A 17,505-nucleotide genomic window follows, 5' to 3' on the forward strand; every position below is an offset into this window, starting at 1 on the left:
TGTTGAGTTATTTGCTGTATTTGTTTAGCTTCCCAGTTGTTATCATTAGCTAGTTGTTTTATTATTTCTTTCTTTATATTTTTGTTTTGTTTTTTTGTTTGTGTTTGTTTGTTTATTGGTGAGTTAACAATAAGCAAGTTTGGGTTCAAACAGTCACGTCATCAAGCCGTTTTGCTAGTTATTGCGGCATTCACAATTTATTAGATTAATTTCCCCAACGCCTCTGTTTGGTCCAACGTGAGGTTGCAACTCGAATTATTCACATAGTTTGTCCAAGTAGAGCTTCCGTTGAATTTCTGCTGCAGCGCTACTTCCGTGTGTTTGAGAAATCAGATCCTACGTTGCAAACATTCTTGCTACTTGGATCCAGACCCAATCAACTTGTCCTGACATACGACAATTTTTTGTGTGAGCCTGTCGTTGGACAAAATTCATGGTAAGTACAGTACTGGAAATAGTAATGACGATGATGATAAAATACGACGCAAAGTAGATGCGATAGGTTCCTAAAACCGAAAGTGTACACAGGGCTGGGTACACAAAGCTCCCATGTACTACTATAAAACTAACACTATAAAACTGGTCTTAAAACGAGGAACAACATCAATCAAATGCAGAATATTTTACTGAATTTAAGCAAAATTATTGACAATAGAACAGGAAAAACGTTAAAAGATTTATTAAAACAAGTAAACCGAACCAGTTTTTTTTTTTCATGTTGTCAATTATTTTTTCGTTGTTTGCAGGCCATGTCTCAGAAGGATCTGAAAGAAGCATTTGTTAGTAATCTCAATGGGACCAGTCTACAGGAAGTGGTCATGGGCTCATTGATCACGCCGCTATGCATCCTCAAGCGAGCGCTCATCCTGATAATCTACCATCAAGTCAGGGGGCGTCTCCCTCTGCCATTTCCAAGGATTTCTCACCTGCTTCTCGATTTCTCTGTGCTGGTTCTTCCGCTCGTCCTGTCATGTACTGTCCTGAGTGACCATCTTCTCCAGGTGGTCTTGAGCTTTGTCTTTGTTTTGTTTTGTTTGCTTTGTCGCATCTGTCGTGGTAACCGGCAAACCTCACTCAGCGTGTTCCTCAACAGGACGGTTCATTTCAAGCAGGTTCCTTTTGTGACCATCTTTAGAGTGATGGTGAATGTGCAAACAGCTATCAGTATTCTGGCTGTCGATTTTAGAGTCTTTCCCAGGCGTTATGCTAAAACAGAAACGTTTGGAACGGGCGTTATGGATTTTGGTGTCGGAGCATTTGTCTTTGCAAATGGTCTAGTGTGTCCAGAAGCACGTGGCAAAAATATTTACAGATCCAAGGTGAAACATATCGGCAAACAGCTCTTGTCCGTGTGGCCCCTGGTTGTTCTCGGTGCAACACGACTTTTCTTTGTCAAAATGAGCGACTACCAAGAACATGTGACTGAATATGGCGTCCACTGGAATTTTTTCTTCACGTTGGCCTTCGTCAGGGTTCTGACATCCATCATTTTGGTTGTTGTACCCGCAAAACACTCGTGGATCTTGGCCCTTATTCTAAGTTGTGTTTATCAGTTTGCTCTGGAGACAACAGGACTCAAGGCTTTCATCCTGCACAACAATGACAGAGAGAAGGACTTCCTGCATGCTAACAAGGAGGGCATATTCTCCATAGCAAGTTATGTTGCCATCTATATGGCGGGAGTCCAAGTAGGATGTTACGTCATGCAGCCAAGATTTCATGTCAGAGATTGGCTCAAAGCAGTTTTTAACCTCCTAATGGGAACTCTCACTATGTTTGCTGCTTTATGCATCTGTCAGACTTTAGTGGAGCCAGTGTCTCGTCGCTTAGCTAATGTATCTTTCTGTTTGTGGTGTGTTGCTCAATCACTCCTTTTTGTATCATGTATTGGCTTAGTTGATTTGATTGTACTGTTTGCCAAAATAAGATCAGGCTGTCAATTTGTACCATCATCGTGGAATTCATATTCAGGCTCTCACAAAAAGAGAGATGAAATGGAAGGATTGTGCCTTGTTCAAGCCATCAGCAGGAATCAGTTGTTATATTTCCTGCTTTCAAATGTCTTGACAGGGCTGACCAACGCCTTTGTCAACACACTTAATTGCAGTGATTTATTTTCTGTGTGTGTCCTGCTGTCTTACATGTTCACAAACAGCGCTGTTATATATGTTTTGCATCTCTGTGGAATTACAATAAAATTCTGGTAAAGAAATAGTTTTACTGATCGATGTCTAAGTTGTGCTAATGTAAAATATACTTTTGGAAAATGTAGCAGTGGTTTATGCCTTATGTAGTTGAAGTATTGTGTTAGCTACCATTATTTATTAGTCATTATTACCTGCCTAGCACGGTGTAGCACCTATATATGTACAGCACTTTGGTAAATGCTAAGTTAGTTTAAGTAATTGTAAATATTTAAACTTTTAATATGTGATATTTAAATTACCAGTTATATGTATACCCAAACAGTACTGCATGTCCTAATTGTGGTCAGAGGTGAGCAGGTGCCTGTTTCGGTTCAATTTTGACAGGTGGTACCCTGGCGGGGTACGCCTTTGACTGGTCGGCAGTCAGGTAAGGACACAGGTAACAGGTATATAAAGATAAATACACATAAAAATAGCCGTCAATTAAAGTCTTCGCTTGTCACAATGACGTCACCACGCTGCAAACGCTACCCGTAAATGATGTATATTAAAAATGTATGTATTATTAAAAATATATATATGAAAAGTTTAAACAAAACGTAGTACTCAAAAATCCGAGTATCAGTGAATGCGACATACAGAGGTGAACGAGAAGTCAGGCTTTGCTTGTGATGTCAAGCAGCTGTAAAAAAAAATTTTGGGGCAGTCGCGTTGCACACCGACCTGTGGTAAGTACTGGATGAATTATGATTTATACTATACTTGTGATCAAAAGTGAACGTTTTTCCACACTGAGAGTGGCTCATAAGAGGCTTGTTCAAAAGAGATTTTCTCATAGTTTTAAATAACGGTGTCTTGTACATGTAGCAAACACACGCGTCTTAAACCACATTCATTCCGAAATTTAGAACAGAGAACGTAGATCTCCACTCTGAACACGCGTTATATCACGTATCTCGTAACATCACATTATATAGCGAGGGAAATTATTTAAACATATAACAAGAATAATTAGGGGGGGGGGGGGGGCAGCTGGGTTGAAAAGTATAAGCAAATGAATAAAGGTATAAAAGGACACGAGTGGGCTCGAGTTTTTTTTTTTTTTTTTAATTTTTTTAAGTAGCCCACACAGACAGGAAACCGTTATTGAAACTACATTGAACTTTATTTTTCTAACAGTCACTGAAAATCTGATCTGATTTTAATCTGATCTGTATCTGATTCTACAGCATTTGCGCCTTAAAAAAAATACTGAAACAACGTTGAAATTTTGCGGAACATCAGGGCAGAGATGTAGTGGCCAGGGGTGGCTATCGACACCTTTGTCACGATGTATGTTTACATGAATAACCCTTTTAAAACCCGAATATTGGAAATATTCGGGCTTTGAAAGGCCATGTACGCACAAAACCCTGAATATGCTCTTCTTCTGTTTAAAAAAAATCAAAACATATCTATATGAATTATCCAGTAAATACAAAAACAATCTCCCATTAGCTAAAAAATGAGAAAAAATCATGCATTATTGTAACAAACATTAATTATTCAATCATGTTAACATAGTTTATTTACCTTCCTATGTCAATTTGAGATCATTTCTATTTCAGAATTTGTTTCGACCTAAATGGAACATGACAGAATACATACGTCTATTTCATTTGTTAAAAATTACAGCATTTGTCATTTTAAGGACATTTATACTTTATATTTACCCATAGAGTGGCTATAAAATGTCTACATACTGTATGTCTGATCAATTGATGCCCCCCACCCCCGTTCTGATTTTGTGATATATGTACTGTATCTTCTCCTGGACCAACAAATTAAAAATTTCCAAAAGGAAAGTATCATGCCAAAGTCTATCATATCAAAAAAAAAAAAAATCGTCATTCTTTCCGTTATGATCTTGAGCGTTTCGCAAGGGCGGAAATGTGCTGTTACTGTGTGTGGGTGGTGGGGAGGGGGGGGGGCAATTTGGCATATATGCATTGTCTGTCAGGTTGTAGAAATCAATTCTCTTCTCCCATGAACACCTGTCCTAATAAAATGAAAAAGATCAACGCTACCAGCACTTGTGCTGCATATGCTTGTGCACAACACTGTACAAGTATAAGGGAACTGGGAATAACCTTTCACAAGTAAAAAAAAAAAAAATGCATTTATTTTCAAATGTCATGATTTATAGCAAGTTTTTGCATTGACAAAAAAATGTAACTTCATTAAAATAGGTTGAGGAATGAGCAAGTTTCGACTTGTTTTCAATGTCAATGCATTGCCTTTACTGGGAAGGTCGCTCCTGCCAACATGGCCGCCACATAGCCCGGATGTTAGCCGGACATTGGTATCTGTGTCTAGTTGTCTACCCTTAGCTGTATTGTAGGCGCCAACATTGGTCAATTCTTAACAGACAGTAGACTCAATCAATCAATCAATCAGAATATAGTAAAACTTTAGGCAACATCTTTTAGATATTTAGGTTAAAGCTGTTTTGAAAGGTTGCGTGGTAGTCTGAATATAGCAGCAAGCCATACACTGCGTGCTGTAGTTAACTGAACAAAAACACAAAAAAATAGGTTAAAGAAATGAAAAGTAAAAGCCTCACAATTCCATCATTACTGAGGTATGTGTAAAAAAGTATGAAACTCCTAGCAGAAGCTATGCCTACATTGAATAACTTGCGTAAGACAGTGTCAAGTCTTTAAGTCAAGTCGTTACGTTTTTAGTCAGGGCCACAATGAACCAAATTTGGTAGCATTGTCGGAAGCGGTACTGTCCCTGTATATCTATAATATAATACCTTCATTTTTAATGTCTGTTTCATATTTGGAGTCTTTAAATTTTAACGTTTGCATTTGTGGCTATGATGGTGTACTGACCTCACTAAAATTAAGGGACCAAAATTTCAATGGATGGATTAATTACTATTTACTTAGCACTGACGTTTCAACAATGCACACCATGAAATGTAGGTGAAGACATTTGGATTGACTGACGTAGAAACAAATGAAAACAAGTGATTTTAAAAATATCAGTCACCACCATGAGCTACAATTCAATAAGCCCGCTAGTCTGCAAGTGTTACAACAGTAATTAGAACACAGTTTCCTAAAAGGTCTTCATTTTGGTGTACGATGTCCTAAAACTTCCATGCTGAATAAAGTTCTTGTTCGCACAGTTATTGTCTGCGTACTATTGGACATGATCATCTTTTGACATTTCCAAGCGTACTTCCCACAATATTAAAATAAATAAATCATACTACAGTATGCGTATTTACACAATGAGTAAAAGCAAGCCACAGAAAGTAGTTTTGTGTAACTTGACTAGTGCATTTTTTTTAAGAAGTGTATTAGCTCTCCACTTATATTTCACAATATATTTTTTAAATCAATTTAAAAAAAAATTCAATCATGTTTTTTTTTTTTTCAGGAAATGTCTCAGAAGGAACTGAAAGAAGCATTTGTAAGCAATCTCAATGGGACCAGTTTACAGGAGGTGGTTGTGGGCTCACTTCTCACGCCGCTGTGCATTTTCAGCCGAGCTCTCGTTCTGATCCTCTACCATCAAGCTAAGGGGAATTTACCTCTGCCATTCTCATGGATTTCTCACCAGCTTCTCGATTTCTCAGTGCTGGTACTTCCCCTCGTCCTGTCATGCACCGCCCTGAGTGACCACCTTCTCCAGGTGGTCTTGAGCTTTGCCCTAGTTTTGTTATGTGTGCTGTGTCACATCTACCGTAGTAACCGCCACCGGCAAACCTCTCTCAGCACATTCTTGAACAGGACGGTTCATTTCAAGCAGGTTCCTTTTGTGACCATCTTTAGAGTGATGGTGAATGTGCAAACAGCTATCAGTATTCTGGCTGTCGATTTTAGAGTCTTTCCCAGGCGTTTTGCTAAAACAGAAACGTTTGGAACGGGCGTTATGGATTTTGGTGTCGGAGCATTTGTCTTTGCAAATGGTCTGGTGTGTCCAGAAGCACTTGGCAAGAATGTTTACGGATCCAAGATGAAACATATCGGCAAACGGCTCCTGTCCGTGTGGCCCCTGGTTGCTCTCGGTGCAGCACGACTTGTCTTTGTCAAAACGAGCGACTACCAAGAACATGTGACTGAATATGGCGTCCACTGGAATTTTTTCTTCACGTTGGCCTTCGTCAGGGTTCTGACATCCATCATTTTGGTTGTTGTACCCGCAAAACACTCGTGGATCTTGGCCCTTATTCTAAGTTGTGTTTATCAGTTTGCTCTGGAGACAACAGGACTCAAGGCTTTCATCCTGCACAACAATGACAGAGAGAAGGACTTCCTGCATGCTAACAAGGAGGGCATATTCTCCATAGCAAGTTATGTTGCCATCTATATGGCGGGAGTCCAAGTAGGATGTTACGTCATGCAGCCAAGATTTCATGTCAGAGATTGGCTCAAAGCAGTTTTTAACCTCCTAATGGGAACTCTCACTATGTTTGCTGCTTTATGCATCTGTCAGACTTTAGTGGAGCCAGTGTCTCGTCGCTTAGCTAATGTATCTTTCTGTTTGTGGTGTGTTGCTCAATCACTCCTTTTTGTATCATGTATTGGCTTAGTTGATTTGATTGTACTGTTTGCCAAAATAAGATCAGGCTGTCAATTTGTACCATCATCGTGGAATTCATATTCAGGCTCTCACAAAAAGAGAGATGAAATGGAAGGATTGTGCCTTGTTCAAGCCATCAGCAGGAATCAGTTGTTATATTTCCTGCTTGCAAATGTCTTGACAGGGCTGACCAACGCCTTTGTCAACACACTTAATTGCAGTGATTTATTTTCTCTGTGTGTCCTGCTGTCTTACATGTTCACAAACAGCACTGTTATATATGTTTTGCATCTCTGTGGAATTACAATAAAATTCTGGTAAAGAAATAGTTTTACTGATCGATGCCTAAGTTGTGCTAATGTAAAATATACTTTTGGAAAATGCCTTAGGTAGTGGACGTATTGTGAAGTATTATAACCAACAATAATGCTGTTGTTCGCTATCATTATTTATTAGTCATTATTACCTGCCTAGCACGGCGTAGCTAGCAAGATTTTCATCCTGCACTTTCACCCTGCACAACAATGATAGAGAGAAGGACTTCCTGCATGCTAACAAGGAGGGCATATTCTCCATAACAGGTTATGTTGCAATCTATATGGCATGAGTACAAGTAGGATGTTACATTATGCAGCCAAGATCCCGTGTCAGAGATGGGCTCAAATCAGTTTTAACCTCCTGATAGGAACTCTGGCTTTGTAGATGTGTCAGACTTTAGTGGCGCCAGTGTCTCGCCGCTTAGCTAATCTACTTTTCTGCGTCTGGAGTGTTGCGCTGTCTCTTCTTTTTATATCATGTATTCGCTTCATTGATTTGATTGTACTCGTTTCCAAAACAATATCAGGCTGTCACTTTGTACCATCGTCGTGGAATTCATATTCAGGCAGCCACAAATTTGTTTGCAAATATCTTTTCAATACTGACAAATTGTTTTGTGGACACTCTTGGTAGTAGTAAGTTATTTTCTTGTTGTTGTGCCAAATTATCAAATCACTTCAGATATTGTATCAAACGGTAAAATCAGTTTTATTTTTCGTTTAAAAAACAAAACGTTTTTTTAAGTGCCTGTACATTTGAGAGTCTGCCGTTTCTTTTGCTTCAGTTGCCTAAATGAATTGAACAAGTCGTTACCAATGTACTACGATATATTACAAACACGTGCATTTATCCAAATGCCCACACCAAGTGTCAACGTAAACTATGACATCGCTCTGGAAGGCCACAGCAACTGTCAACGTCAAATAAATGACATAGCCCTGGAAGGATCACATCAATACACACCAAAGGACACACGTACTTCACAAATATGAAAGATATGTGTGGAAAAACACTGCGGTTGCGTTTTCCAAATATACACCTAAATGTCGCGTCACGTGTCAATGGAGATTGAAGTTATGGCAAACTCTTTGTCCGTCTTTAACATTTTGGGGTTATGACAGCAACAGTGATGATGAAGACGTACTAAAATTCACGTCTGGCAGCCATCTTAAAAATTCACGTCAGAGGGTGCCAGATTCCGGCGACGTTAAAGAGGAGTTCCACTTCCCGACGGGAAACCGGAAAATCCGACTTCCTAAAGCCTCGGGAACGCAGCATCAACTCACAGCGAGTCGCGCTTACACGGTTGTGCTGATTAGTAACTTTGCAAAAGAGGGTGAGTTCAAACTGTAAGTGTCCTTCGTCGGATGACAACTTCTTATCACAAACCAATAACATACGCCACGCTAAATGTTTTCAAAAGCGGCGCATAGAGAAGTTTTGCCCGTCTTTACTGTTGATTTTTTTTTATTAGCAAGCTTGCTCATGCTAGCGGTGCTAAGCAGCGATGCTAACAAGTGGGTTGCCAGGTTTTCTCGCTTCTACCGGGTACAAACTACAATAACAAAGTGATAGCAATATTTTCGTTCATCTACAATTCTCGACATACATTACCACAAGATAGGATTGTTACCTCCGCGTGTGAATGTTTTACTTGCGAAGTTAACGACTCGTCGCGACACCGCGTTTACCAGCTGAGTTAACGTTAGCATGACGCTGCCTCGCAAGATTCACCCAAGTCTTGTTTCTACGACATAAATGATCTTAACTCTAAAACATACAATACAGACTCAAATAACCCACACTTGATTGGGCCAGCTCACCTCTAGGTTATTCAGCTAACAGCCGCTTAAACTGCTTAACCGTAAATGTAGGTCAGACCAAGCGTAAGTTACATCATTGGCAGCAGTGGATTACTTGTCGATATATATATATATTTTTTTTTAAACATAAATATAAGCGGAAACGTAATTAATATTGCTCATAGTGACCTACAATAGATTTGCCTTATCCCGAGTTAATGTTCAATATATGTACTGACTCTCCCATGTGAAACCTGCAGGTGAGCTGTATTTGAAGGTGGGGAAAACGTCATGGCACGTCTGGTAGCTGTATGCAAGGAAAATGAAGAGGACTACCCATTTGTTGCTAGACAGATTCCCCTGTATATTGATGAATCTTTGACGGTAGGTCACGTTGGATGTGTTAGTGACTAACACTGTTTTTGAGGTAAACTGATAGATTAGCCATGCCACGGGTCCTAGTTATGGGCCTTTAAGAAAAATAAAAAATAAATACATAATCAAACTACTTATATTTAAAAGGATGGTGGCTGTCATAATATAAACAATTAGTTTTCGATTTACCTGAGACACATGTTTTTGAATATTGAAGGAAGCCAGACAAAACACGCACAAGCATGGGGGAGATAATTCCAACTCCACAGGGGAAGCTGGAGCCTGAATTCAAACCCCCAACCTCAGAACAATGACTGATGTGGTAACCACTAGTTTACTGTGCCGGTGTCAGGGGCCATGTGAAGACAAACACGAATGTTCCATTCGCCCCTCCGATTTTCTTCACATTTTGAGTTGTGATTGGAAATGGAAGGAAAAGAACAACAAAATGCATTTTTATTCCGAATCTCTTAATTAGCAAGATATGTGATACACTTCGACTTGAAACATCTGTATCTTTCCAATTATATCACTGAGGAAACTCATTTTAGCATAATTTTAAAACTATTTTAGGATTTGAACGTCGACCCTCAGAGCTGCTACACAGCCAGACATGCTAATCCCTTTCGTACCTAAGCTATTAAACCATTGTGGAATTTAATAAAACTAATAAAAGTTTCTGATGATTCACAACTGTATTTGTCAAATCAAACATCTAAATGCACAAAGTCTCATCCGTTTTAATGTGGATACTTTACAATATAAGAAAATGTCTGTGTTGTATTTTCTTTTTCTTTTTTTTACCACAAATGAATGACATTTCAATAAGAGATTTCCCGACAAACATTTATTGGCTCATTTTGGAAGTGATGGTAGTTACAAATAATATTTGTCTAATTTTTCAACATTATTGTGCCGGGAATTCTAATCAATTAAAGACTTTGCAATGTACAGTATTAGAGGTGATATATTTTTTCTCGTTGTCAGATGGTGATGGAATTTTCTGATGGTGTCATGGACATAGACAATCAAGTAATTAGTAGTTCCCATTGGAAACAATTCACAGAGGTTGGTACATTAGGACTCTTCTCCCACCCCCTCCTTTTTATCACATGGATTTCTTGCTTCAATTTGAACAAAAATACGGTCCCTTTGCATTTAGGGTCACTCCAAGTTGAAGCAACAGGACTTGACTGTGGCCTTGTCGGTGATGTTCAGTGAGGTGGCCAGAGCATTATCTCAGCTGGTGCCATGCGTGGGCTGCAGACGAAGTGTGGAGTGCCTGTTTTCCCATTTAGTGGAATCTGGCACCCCGGCCTTGGGGCCGCTTACGCTGAACCCTGTGGGTATGCTCTCTGTCACCAAAGCTTATTTAGCAGACGTAAAGAAGCTGTATAGCCTCTTCTACATCCAAGGGTAAGAAATAGTTGTTATCACATAGCCCTCATATGAACATGTGTAAATCTGGTTTGTGTATTTATTATTTCAACTTCAAACTTAAAAGTTGTATTTGGCTCTTTTTTCAATAGGCAAGTATTGTTAGTTTTGTGTCTTATTCAGTTAAGTATATTTCAACAGTATTGTAACTGCAATACTAACACTATATGTTTCGTGTCAGTTAGATGACTGTTGTGTATGTATATACTTTTTTTTTTTTTAAACAGAGCGAAGTTGAATGATGTAATTGATGGCATTCCAAAAAGTAAAAAGAGCAACCGATGCCAGTTACACTCCTTGGACACAAACAAACTCAGACCTTTGGGGTAAGGACATTCTTATCTGTGTGTCTTTATTTAATACATCATTACAATTCCTGTGTGTTGCAATATGTTTAGCTACAGAAGTATAAAGATACAAATCGAAATTAAAACTACTTACTGTAAATCACATGAATAAAAACACTTAAGAGGGTTTACTGAACTTGATTCCATAACTATCAAGCTCTCATATCAAATTTAGCGACAATTTAATCAAGCAAGTTAAAAAGTCAGTCTGTGTTTTTTTTATTTTTTACATTTGACAAACTCTTTATTGTAAACGATTGAATTTAAAAATAATAATATTAATATTGGCAATGTGACAGTTGGCTGCCATCTTTGTAGAATTAACTATAACAAATAAATTCACAAATTTCATGGTGCGTTGTACTCGAAATGCAGTGGCCATTCCAACCATACTAAGCAATTCGACATCTGTCATTTCTTTGGAAATCTTGCCATGTTTCTAGTAATAGCGTCACATGTAGGATTCACCAACAATGACCCCAATTAGAAGCTAATTGTTTAGTCTTTTTATCCATCACAAAAAAACAGACCGTGCTCGTAGTGAACAAGCAATGAAGCAAGAGAGAAACATTTTGCACTGTCAACCACAATAACTGTTTCGGTGGTTGAGAATGCGAGAGGAACTTTTATTTCCTGTTTGTCTGAACTTTTAACCTGAACCACCTTGCAGCACCCCAGAAACTGCAGACATTGATGTGAGTCAGCACACTGTGTGGCCTTTTTTTTTCCTTCAGTGTGTGACTTTGAACTTTTTTTTTTCTTAAATAAACCATGACTTTTTATAGTTGTATACAATTTATGATTTAGCTTAAAAATAATAAGAATATCTGAGTACCTACAGTAAATAAACCATGACTTTTTATAGCTGTATACAATTTATGATTTAGCTTAAAAATAATAAGAATATCTGAGTACCTACAGTACAGGGCAAAAGTTTGGACACACCTTCTCATGCAATGCATTTAATTTATTTTTATGACTATTTACATTGTAGATTCTCACTGAAGGCATCAAAACTATGAATGAACATATGTGGAATTTATGTACTTTAAAAAGGGGTGAAATAATTGAAAACATGTTTTATATTCTAGTACATAACTCCACGTGTGTGCATTCTTAGTTTTGATGCCTTCAGTGAGAATCTACAATGTAAAAAGTAATGCAAATAAACCAAACACAATAAATTGAGGTGTGTGCGTGTGTGTCCAAACTTTTGGCCTGTACAGTATGTCTTAACCAGGCAAATGAAATAAATGGGCTGCATGTTGAAAATAATTGATTGTTCAAAATTCCGACGAACATATAAATTCATAAAGCGTCACAAATGTTCTAATGTTTTTGTGTGCCATCTCCAAATCTTCTTTCCATATCGAGTTTTATTGAATTTCTTCATATATATATATATATGTTGCATTCTTGTGTTTGGCTGATTATGAGCATATGCACTAATATCCAAAATACATTTTAATTGCTAATGAATGTCATTCTTCACCCTGAAAAAACGTAAGCCCTATATTTCCTAGATTTGCAAATTACCGTAGTTTGGGTAAAAATCAACACATAACAATATATTTTTAAAAACAACCTTAGATTGTATAATATGCTCAACGACATTGAAAATCTTAGCATGTTTGCCTATTATACCCCAGTCCTGTCCCGTTTAGGACTAAATGTATGCAAGGTCAGAAGCAGGTTTCGTCCAGGTTGACCGAAACGGTGCATATTAGGTATAACACGGAAAATCCCATTTAACTTTCCTTTAAAATCGTGCAAATTGCTAGGTTTGTGTGATGTCTTCTCGCTTTGGTACAAGGTGAAATTCTGGATGAAAGCTCTTTTTAAGCCATCAAGATCCAAGCATGTACTCATTCAGTCACTGGTCTGCACTCTTGGGAGTGTGCCTGTTCAAAATAAATATTTATAATACTGTTGTGTTCACTTCCAGGGGATGCTGGATGGATGTGTGGGAGCGGATGTCCAAGGAGTGCAGGGATGAGGTGGTACTTGTCGATAGTGCCTGTCTTTTAGAGACGCTGGAGACGCGCATACAAAAACATGGGTAATGATTGACTGACAACCTTGATTTTCCAAATTCCACAATCTATATTCAAGTGTTGCTTAAAGACCATTTCCTTTTTCAGGGTGTGCAGTGACTGTAAGACAAAAGTAATGAGGGCATATGACATCCTGGTTGGGGAAGTGGACAGCAGTGAGGAGAAAGACTATTCCGCTGCCTTGTATGAGGGACTGCGCTGCTGCCCTTGTGAGCACCACATCCAGGTGTGCTGCGAGACGGACTTTATCGCTCATCTCCTTAGCCGGGCAGAGCATGAGTTTGCAGGAGGCTACGAGTAAGTGACCTTAATTACCTTACAAGCGGTGTGTAGTCTGCCACGTGAGCCATTTTGTGTCATTTGGTCCTTTTAATTATAGGAGGCGACATACGAAGACCATTGATAATGCACAGCAAGAAGTCCTGACATGTTTAGGCATTCATCTCTATGAGCGACTGCATAGGATTTGGCAGAAACTACGAGCAGAGGAGCAGACATGGCAGATATTGTTCCATGTGGGCATCGACGAGTTGCGCAAAAGCTTTGAGGTACTTGTTTTGAAAGCCATTATGTACGTGAGTTGGTGTTCCATGAAGCTTGACAAACTGCGCTGTGGTGTACTGTGATAACATTCCTAACACAGGAAACATTATATCCCTAGACGGCAGTGGAGAATATGCAGGGGATCAGTCGCCTTGAGCAGTTTGTCGAGGAGTTGTCGGAGAAGGAGCGGGCAAAACAGCTTAAGCAGGAGAAAAAGAGGCAAAAGCGGAAAAATCGCCGCCGAAACAGGTGTGGCTTTGACGTCTCGGATCAGGAAAGAGAGATTATGGACAAGTTTGATGAGGTAAGAGTCAATATTTGATTGGGTTTACACTGCAAGTCTAAGTGCCCAATTTCAAATGGTTTGCATTAGTTTTTTGTCTTAACTCTCTATTAACGTGTGCATTTCAAGTACCAAAAAGTCTACACACATCCTCAAATGCCAAGTTTTTGTGATATAGGAAACAAAAGAGAGCAAGCTAATTATTCCAATACCTTTTCAACCATTGTGACTAATAAACTGTACCCTAACATTTTTTTTAAATCCATTTTGTAAGGGGAAAATATACAGTTTAGCTTAGTTACATAAATATGTCTTTTTGGAGTCTATCATCGTGGCACGTTTTGATTGACACACATTTATTTGATAAAATGCTCCAAAACAACACAAACACAAAATTACCGGTAAAACACCTGGCAGAAATTTTTGAATCACTAGTTTCTGAGGATGTTCATCCAGTTGTTAAATTTTGTAGAGAAAAAAAAGCAGATCACACACATGACAAAACTAAAGTCATTTTTTTATATCTGTATAACTTGGCTACACAAATATGCACACCTTTAATCTTTGACTAACGCAGTCTTTTTGGGTAGGAGTATCAGCGTGGCACCTTTTGATTGGCACACACTTCTTTGATAAAATGCTCCAAATCTGTCATATTGTGTGGGCATCTCCTGTGGAAAGTCCTTTTCAGATCATCCCACAAACATTAAATTACAACACCTGGCAAAAATGATGGAATCGCTAGTCTCTGAGGATGTATGCAACACTAAGGAACTTTCAGTTTACGTTATGGCGACGCCATATGGACAAAAGCGGTATTATGTCTGAAGGAAAACTACATTTCCTATGAGGACAAGCGCATTGCGTTGTTGTTTTTAGCTCACTCCAGCAAGTGAAAACCAGGCCACTGATGATCCTTGACGGTCCTTTCATCCGGGGTAGCTTTTGACGTATGCCATAAAGCATTCAGCACATTTGTAGTTTTTTGTGTGGCAGTGTTCCTACCATCCTCCTCAAAGTTGCTTAGTGCCAGTAAAAATGACACAGACCCACCCCCTCAGGCCATGGCAAAAGGTACCATTCAACTAGTTTTAAGTTGATTTTCATCAGAAGAGTTGTGAAAATATTTTATTTAGGTTGAAAAGTTCCTTCGTGCTACCTTATGTCCATGCCTCTGAGACTGCAAGCTGTTATAAAAGCCAAAGGTGGTGCTACAAAGTACTTGTAGTGTGTTAAGTGTTCTTTTGTTGTAGTTGTTTTTCACGAGTCCATAAATAATTTTTTTCTTCAGAATTGAGTGATTCCATAATTTTTTTTCCGTTCGACTTGGTCTAAAAAACTTTTACTGGCTACCACATCTTTTTTTTCTTTGTGTTTCTTAAAGCCAGAAAGTTGCCATTTAAAAGGACTTTAGTTTTGTGCCATGCCCGTGATATGCTTTTTTTTTACATGACCATCCCCCGAGACTAGTGATTCCATCATTTTTGCCAGGGGTTGTAGCTTTAGAGATTTAAAGTGTTTTTAAAAAATATATATATATTAGGCAGTGTATTTTTTTTAGCCATAGCCGTACTTTCACATAAAATCCACCTACATGCTTTCATTCTGTTTTAGGGGTCTCTCGAGCCTGAAGACGGTAGTTGTACTGCCTGCAGGAGCAACCATGAGGGGGAGAACATTTCTTCTAAAGTATGCACATCGTTTAGTTGCCCAGACAAACGAGGTCCACATCCACACAAGACGACCGCCAATCATCCAAAACTCACGTTAACGAGTAAAGGAGGCAAACAAGTTTGTGTATTTCGTCCTTTTTCCATTTCCGCCGGGAGTGATTGTGGCTACTCAAGCATCGAGAGCAGTGAGAGCGGGTCACGAGAAGGATCCGATGTCGCCTGCTCCGAGGGACTCTGCAACCACGACGAAGCCGGTCAGTTATCGGCTCAATGTGAACGCTCGTCCATCTTGAAACGCAAAAGGGGCTGCATCTTAAATATTTTTGGTCATCGTATTCCTATCATTTCTCTAAAGGTCAGTACAATGAACACGACTATGTTGAAGACAAAGAGGAGGAGGCAACAGACAGCTGTGTTGACTGTTGGCCACAGTCTGAGGAAAAGCCCCAATGCAAGAGTAAGAAAAAGAAAAGAAAGGGAAGCGATTTAAACAAACGGGTACGTGTAAACTAATAATTTCATGGGTTCGTTCGCTGTGTTTGAGCCTATGGACCAACCCAAGTATGTGAAATATGTTGGCAGGTACACGCTGATGAAAGTCACAGTGTGCGACTGGCCCACGTTAGCCAAACCAAAGATCCAAATTCCCTCTTATGTGGTGAGAAGATGGGGGGGTTTGCACAACAGCTACCATGGGCAGTACATGGCAAGAACCCGAGCCTTAATTCCAGGCAGTGCGAGGCCAACATGAGTCTGGTGGACCTCCTGGTAAGTGACAGTCATCTAACTCGATATGTTATTGTCAAATACTGTACTCAGGTTGCTCTTTTCTTGCAGGAGGATTCTGAAGCAATTTCAGATGACGATAATTGCCTCACGCAGGATGAAATTCGGGCATTTTTAGAAAGAAATAGGTTGTTCTACAGGAACCGTCACAAGTATCGACAACTACTGAAAGAGCAATTCACCAAGTATTGCTGCGCATGTGACAGAAAGACTGTCTGCAGCAACTGGTTTGCCACCACCGGTGTGGATTAAGTGCACCAATGACATCTCATGCAAAATCATTGTGACCTCTGCTACAGCAAATGCAGAAGAGAAAATTCTGAGTACTACAAATGTTTTGGTTGATTATTTGGTGATTTTTAATTAATGTGATTCATATCTCAAGTTTGCACTTAGGTCATCTGACTCAAATTTCCAATCTCTTGATTCTCATTGGCCAATCCATGTGACTTGGTGGTGCTTGTACAAGGGGTTTGGATAAGAGCACAATGGAAACTGAGATCTGTCTTTGTGAGCTGTGACATACACATTGTTTTACAGGAGGGTGGTTGTATCAAGATATGTTACACTTCAGCATGGTGTTCAAGGTTGCACTCTAAAGGTATACAAAAATAAAATAAAATAAAAAAATATATACAATGGATTAAACATCCATTTAAAATAAGATGGGTTGTGATAAAGTACATAATGTGAACATTTGTAATAAAGTATTTATTAATCCATATTCGTGTTGTCCCAGATGTGATTGAGAAAATGTGTTAAACATTTGCACTGTTAAATGATTTGGTCTTAAATGATATAACTTAAAAGAGATTCAGTGAATCAGAAAGCTAGAAATGGAAGCATTGGAATCCATCCGTCCATATTCTGTTCAAGCAGTACACCATCTGTGGCAAGAAAATAGTAAAGACTAAACCCAACTTTAAATACAATTTCGTAAGATGCACCTGTATATTAAATAATACAGGGCGACGAGTTCATAAACTGATTAAAACTCCCAAATTCAAAATGCAAATATGCCATTTATAATATTTGCATAGCATAATTTCGAGACACATTCTTCACATTTTGTAATCATAGCGGTGGCGGCGAAAGGTTATCGAATCAGCAGGCCAAATCTCAGAAGCGTGGAGAACGTTGTCCTTGTTTGCAATTCCGGTAGGTG

General features: G+C 38.9%; 3 protein-coding genes across 4 annotated transcripts; all 3 read left to right on the forward strand.

The window, feature by feature from the left end:
* The first annotated feature begins 298 nt into the window (after nt 1-298).
* Nucleotides 299-2,212, forward strand: LOC147160827 (glucosaminyl-phosphatidylinositol-acyltransferase PIGW-like). The gene is made up of 2 exons (XM_086098664.1): nt 299-436; nt 747-2,212. Exons 1-2 carry the CDS (start codon nt 434-436, stop codon nt 2,205-2,207), a joined length of 1,464 nt encoding a protein of 487 aa, XP_085954790.1. The 5' UTR covers nt 299-433; the 3' UTR covers nt 2,208-2,212.
* A 589-nt stretch (nt 2,213-2,801) lies between these two features.
* Nucleotides 2,802-7,043, forward strand: LOC147160828 (glucosaminyl-phosphatidylinositol-acyltransferase PIGW-like). Its single transcript, XM_086099009.1, has 2 exons — nt 2,802-2,875; nt 5,577-7,043. The coding sequence occupies exons 1-2, from the start codon at nt 2,819-2,821 to the stop codon at nt 7,041-7,043; spliced, it is 1,524 nt and encodes a 507-aa protein (XP_085955135.1). The 5' UTR covers nt 2,802-2,818.
* A 1,174-nt stretch (nt 7,044-8,217) lies between these two features.
* ggnbp2 (gametogenetin binding protein 2) lies at nt 8,218-17,064 on the forward strand. Of its 2 annotated transcripts, none has more exons than XM_086099007.1 (13): nt 8,218-8,376; nt 9,103-9,226; nt 10,205-10,285; nt 10,380-10,633; nt 10,882-10,980; nt 12,947-13,060; nt 13,143-13,352; nt 13,435-13,603; nt 13,717-13,902; nt 15,496-15,808; nt 15,910-16,052; nt 16,137-16,322; nt 16,392-17,064. In XM_086099007.1, the coding sequence occupies exons 2-13, from the start codon at nt 9,134-9,136 to the stop codon at nt 16,590-16,592; spliced, it is 2,049 nt and encodes a 682-aa protein (XP_085955133.1). In that variant the 5' UTR covers nt 8,218-8,376; nt 9,103-9,133; the 3' UTR covers nt 16,593-17,064. The 2 variants fall into 2 exon arrangements, with proteins under 2 accessions (XP_085955133.1, XP_085955134.1); XM_086099008.1 differs by having other exon boundaries at nt 8,273-8,389.
* Nucleotides 17,065-17,505: the final 441 nt, after the last annotated feature.

Source organism: Leptonotus elevatus, chromosome 16, assembly GCF_054856555.1.
Source record: "Leptonotus elevatus isolate MCC_2025b chromosome 16, RoL_Lele_1.0, whole genome shotgun sequence".
NCBI lineage: Eukaryota > Metazoa > Chordata > Actinopteri > Syngnathiformes > Syngnathidae > Leptonotus > Leptonotus elevatus.

Coding starts and splice junctions, on each gene's coding strand:
- ggnbp2 (XM_086099007.1), top strand. CDS start 9,134: ATGGCACGTCTGGTAGCTGTATGCAAGGAAAATGAAGAGGACTACCCA. Junction 10,634..10,881: donor AGCCTCTTCTACATCCAAGG/GTAAGAAATAGT, acceptor TTTTTTAAACAG/AGCGAAGTTGAATGATGTAA. Junction 13,353..13,434: donor GAGTTTGCAGGAGGCTACGA/GTAAGTGACCTT, acceptor TTTTAATTATAG/GAGGCGACATACGAAGACCA.
- LOC147160828 (XM_086099009.1), top strand. CDS start 2,819: ATGTCAAGCAGCTGTAAAAAAAAATTTTGGGGCAGTCGCGTTGCACAC. Junction 2,876..5,576: donor GCGTTGCACACCGACCTGTG/GTAAGTACTGGA, acceptor TTTTTTTTTCAG/GAAATGTCTCAGAAGGAACT.